This window comes from Muscardinus avellanarius (genome assembly GCF_963383645.1).
Source record: "Muscardinus avellanarius genome assembly, chromosome: 15".
Taxonomy (NCBI): Eukaryota; Metazoa; Chordata; class Mammalia; order Rodentia; family Gliridae; genus Muscardinus; species Muscardinus avellanarius.
In genome coordinates, this window is record NC_137801.1 from 40,335,543 (window position 1) to 40,339,294 (window position 3,752).

At 42.2% G+C, this 3,752-nt stretch overlaps 1 protein-coding gene across 1 annotated transcript; it reads right to left on the minus strand.

Moving 5' to 3' along the window:
• Positions 1 to 778: 778 nt before the first annotated feature.
• Positions 779 to 1,459, minus strand: ATP6V1E2 (ATPase H+ transporting V1 subunit E2; the record flags this gene model as incomplete). Its single annotated transcript, XM_080711938.1, has 1 exon — positions 779 to 1,459. The coding sequence occupies one exon, from the start codon at positions 1,457 to 1,459 to the stop codon at positions 779 to 781; it is 681 nt and encodes a 226-aa protein (XP_080568064.1).
• Positions 1,460 to 3,752: the final 2,293 nt, after the last annotated feature.

Below are 3,752 nucleotides of genomic sequence, written 5' to 3' on the forward strand. Positions count from 1 at the left end.
TTCTACTCTGATCTCTGCATGCAGGGAAGGGAGAGAGGGTAACAATGCTCTCTGGATGAGGCAGTGGAAGGCTAGGCCTCATATGGGCTGGGAAGTGGCCAAGAACCCATCTCGGGGAGGAGTCAGTGGCATGTGTAAGCTGAAGCTCCAAACCCCTTGTGTATGCTCCAATGTCCCAATGTTCCAACGTTAGGGCTTCACTGACAAAACAGGATGCCACAGATAAAATTAGGACTTTCAAGACAATGGTTATAGAATATAAAATCGCATGTGCTGGGCCCTTCTGAGCATGGAGCTCTGTGTGACTGTATTGGACATATGCCTGTGAAGTTGACCCTGTATGTGTGAGAAAACCCTCCAAACCTCATTACATAACAAAAGTTACATAAGTGCAGGTACTGAAGTTGAAACAAAGAAGGAAAACATAGTTTACAAGCACATCAAAGAAACTTAAAGAACACAGACCTACAGGTCAAGGATGTAATTCACCTAAAGCAAAACAACAAGCAGATGTCTTCACTTTTCTAATCCCAGACGGCAGAGTAGCCCAGAAGCAGCTATATATATGGATGAAATGGAATTTGATTTGTGAGTATTAATTAGAGCTTTACTCCAAAGTTAACAATGTAGAATACCTTTATTCAAAACTAAAGCTTTCCTTCATGAATGATGATAGGATAACCTCAGAGTGCTCAAAGAGGAAACTTACTAATTTCCTTCACCCACATAACTTGCTTTAAGACTTAGCAATTCAACTACACCTTTGCTTTCCAGAGCCTCATATAAAGAACTTTCTGTTGGCATTAGCTCCAAATAATGCTGTTCGAATTTCTGGCATCTTTTCCTGGGCTGAGAGATCCAGTCGACTTTCCAGGGTACTGGAAACCTTTATTCTCTTATTGCTGCTGTAGACCTCCACACCTCCAGCTGCATTTACACCCAGGTGCTCCTTTTGATCAATCTGGACCTCCACAAGTTTTTGGGAGGCCATGATGTACTGGGGGATGGCTTTCTGCACAGCAGCCTCTACCAGGAGAAAATCCTGTGGCCTACAGCGCACAACCATCACAGGCTCCAGCAATCGCAGCAGAGCCTGGAGCACTAGTTTATCCAGCAACCCCTGGTATGCCTTGGGATCTGCCACAATCCTACTGAGTCTCAGCTTGGCATCATCCAGTAGTTCAGAGATGAGATTATCTCGGGCTCTCAGGACTTTCAGCCTTGCTTGATTCCTTATGGTGGACATCTGAATTTTCTTCTGCTGCTCTATCTGCTTTTCCTTCTTCTCATAATACTCCATGATCTTCAGTCTCTGGGTTTGCACCAGGCGTCCTTTCTCAATGTTGAACTCCTCCTCAGCCTTGGCATCTATCTCCTCTGCCTTTTCATTGGCTTCCTGCTCGATGAAAGCCATCATGTGTTTAATCTGCTTCCGTACATCAACATCACTCAGGGCCATGACTGCTTCCAGACAGGGAGGAGGAGGCAGAGCTTGTGGACTCTCTTCTTTCTTTGAGCTAGGGCTGAGTTTCAGGAGTTTCTCTGAAGTTCTACTTCCTCCGCTATAGAATACAGAGAGAAGAGAAAGAAAGTCAGAGCCTAAAGGGAAGGGTCATGGAGACTTCTATATACCCCTCATCTTACAGATGAGAAAGTGACATCAGGAGATGGAGAGCAACTTGTCTGAGATTATCGCCTAGAAGAAGAAAGGCCTCACCCGGCGTCTCCAGCATTCTGTCCCTGCTCCTCTTGTCTCTTTTCATCAAGTGGTAATAAGGAGTTATGGTACACCTAGCCCAGAAGTTCTCTAGGTAGTGATGGGCCTAAGACTCAGATAGAAAGCCAGCAGAATGACAATGCCAAATTAATTTATAAATGGAAAGAATAGGTACAATTTGAGATGAAGAGGACTAGAGAGAATCACAACAAACTGGTCAGACAAGATTTACTCCAGGAAGATTACTTGGAGGCAAAAGGATTTCAAGAGCCTTCAAATAAAACAAGGAAATAGAGTACTAATAGGCAGATAATGGCACCTTGGATAGAGCTGAGAGGTGGGAGGGGCTGAAAGTAGACCTCACCAGGAATGGATTCCCAACCTCTGCATACATTTGAATCACCTAGGAGACCTTTAAGAAATACAGCTTTCCAGGTCCTGCCCCACACCTGCTGATGTCAGAATCCTTTCCAAGATCATCTGATAATCCTATCTGAAAAAGATTCCCTCAGGGTAGGGGTGTGGCTCCGTGATAAAATCTGGGTTTGTGTAAGGTCCTGAGTTTGTGCCCCAGCACAAACCCCTGAAGACAACAAAACAAGAACCTTCCCTAGAATGTTAAATGATTTCAGGAAAATGATATATGAACAAAATGAAAATATCTAAAATAGAAAATACAAAAAAGAACCAAACAAGCTGGGCATGGTGTAATTACACCTGTAACCCTAGTACTTGGGAGGCTGAGATAGGAGCATCACAGATTTTAAGCCAGCCTCAGCAACTTAGAAACACCCTCAGCAACTTAACAAGACTCTGCTTCAAAATAAAAAGGAGTTGGGCATGGTGGCACATGCTTGTACTCCCAGTACTTGGGAGGCTAAGACAGGAGGATTGTGGGTCCATGGCCAGCCTCAGCTACTTAGTGAGGCCTTCTCCAATTTAGTGAGACCCTGTTTCCAAATAAAGAATAAACAATAGGGCTGGGGGTATATCTTGGAGGTAGAATCCCCCTGGGTTCAATCCCCAGTACCTAAAAAAAAAGAGAGGAAGAATAAAGAAACAAATTTTGGCACTGAATACAATCATTTGGAGGCTGAATAATACAATAAATGAATTTCAAATTTTTCTAGAGGACTATAATAGCAAAATTTGATCATGCAGAAGAAAGAGTCAGCCATTTGAAATCATCCAGTCAATGGAGATAAAAAGAGAAAAGGAATTAAATGGGTATGAAAAACAAAAGCCCAAGGGACTAATGAGAAACCATTAAGTAAGCCAATATATATATTATGGGACTTTCAGAAGAACAATGGAGTGAGAAAAGAAAGAAAATTTTTGAAGGAATAGTATCCCAAAACTTTTCAAATCTGAAAAACAAAACAGATCTGTAGATTCAAGAAGTCCAACAGATTCCAACTAAGATAAATCTAAAATAATCCACTCAAAGATATATTATAATCAAATTATCAAAAGTCAAAAAGATGAGTTGGACATGGTGGTGCACACTTGTAATCCCAGCGCTTGGGAGGCTGAGACAGGAGGATCACACAGGTTCAAAACCAGCCTCAGCTACTTAGTGAGACTTTCCTCAGCAACTTAATGAGACCCTGTTTCCAAATAAAATATAAAATAGGTCTGAGAGTATAGCCCGAAGGTAGAAAAGCCCCTGGGGGTTCCATCCCCAGTAATACACACACACATACAGAGAGAGAGAGAGAGAGAGAGAGAGAGAGAGAGAGAGAGAGAGAGAGAGAGAGAGAGAGAATTTTGAAAGTAACAAGAGAAAAGTGTCTCCTCACACATTAGGGAGATCTGTAAGACTGCAGGTGGATTCTCAGCAGAAACCTTGTAGGCCAGGAAAGAATGGGATGATATATTCAGAGTTCTGAAAGATAAAAAAAAACAACTTTCAGCCAAGAAATGCTATATCCAGAAAAACTGTGCTTCAAAACATATAAAGGAGACTATAGTTATAAATTCTTAGGATGCTGAAGCAGAAGGATTACTTGAGCCAAGGTTGTTCAAGATAAGCCTG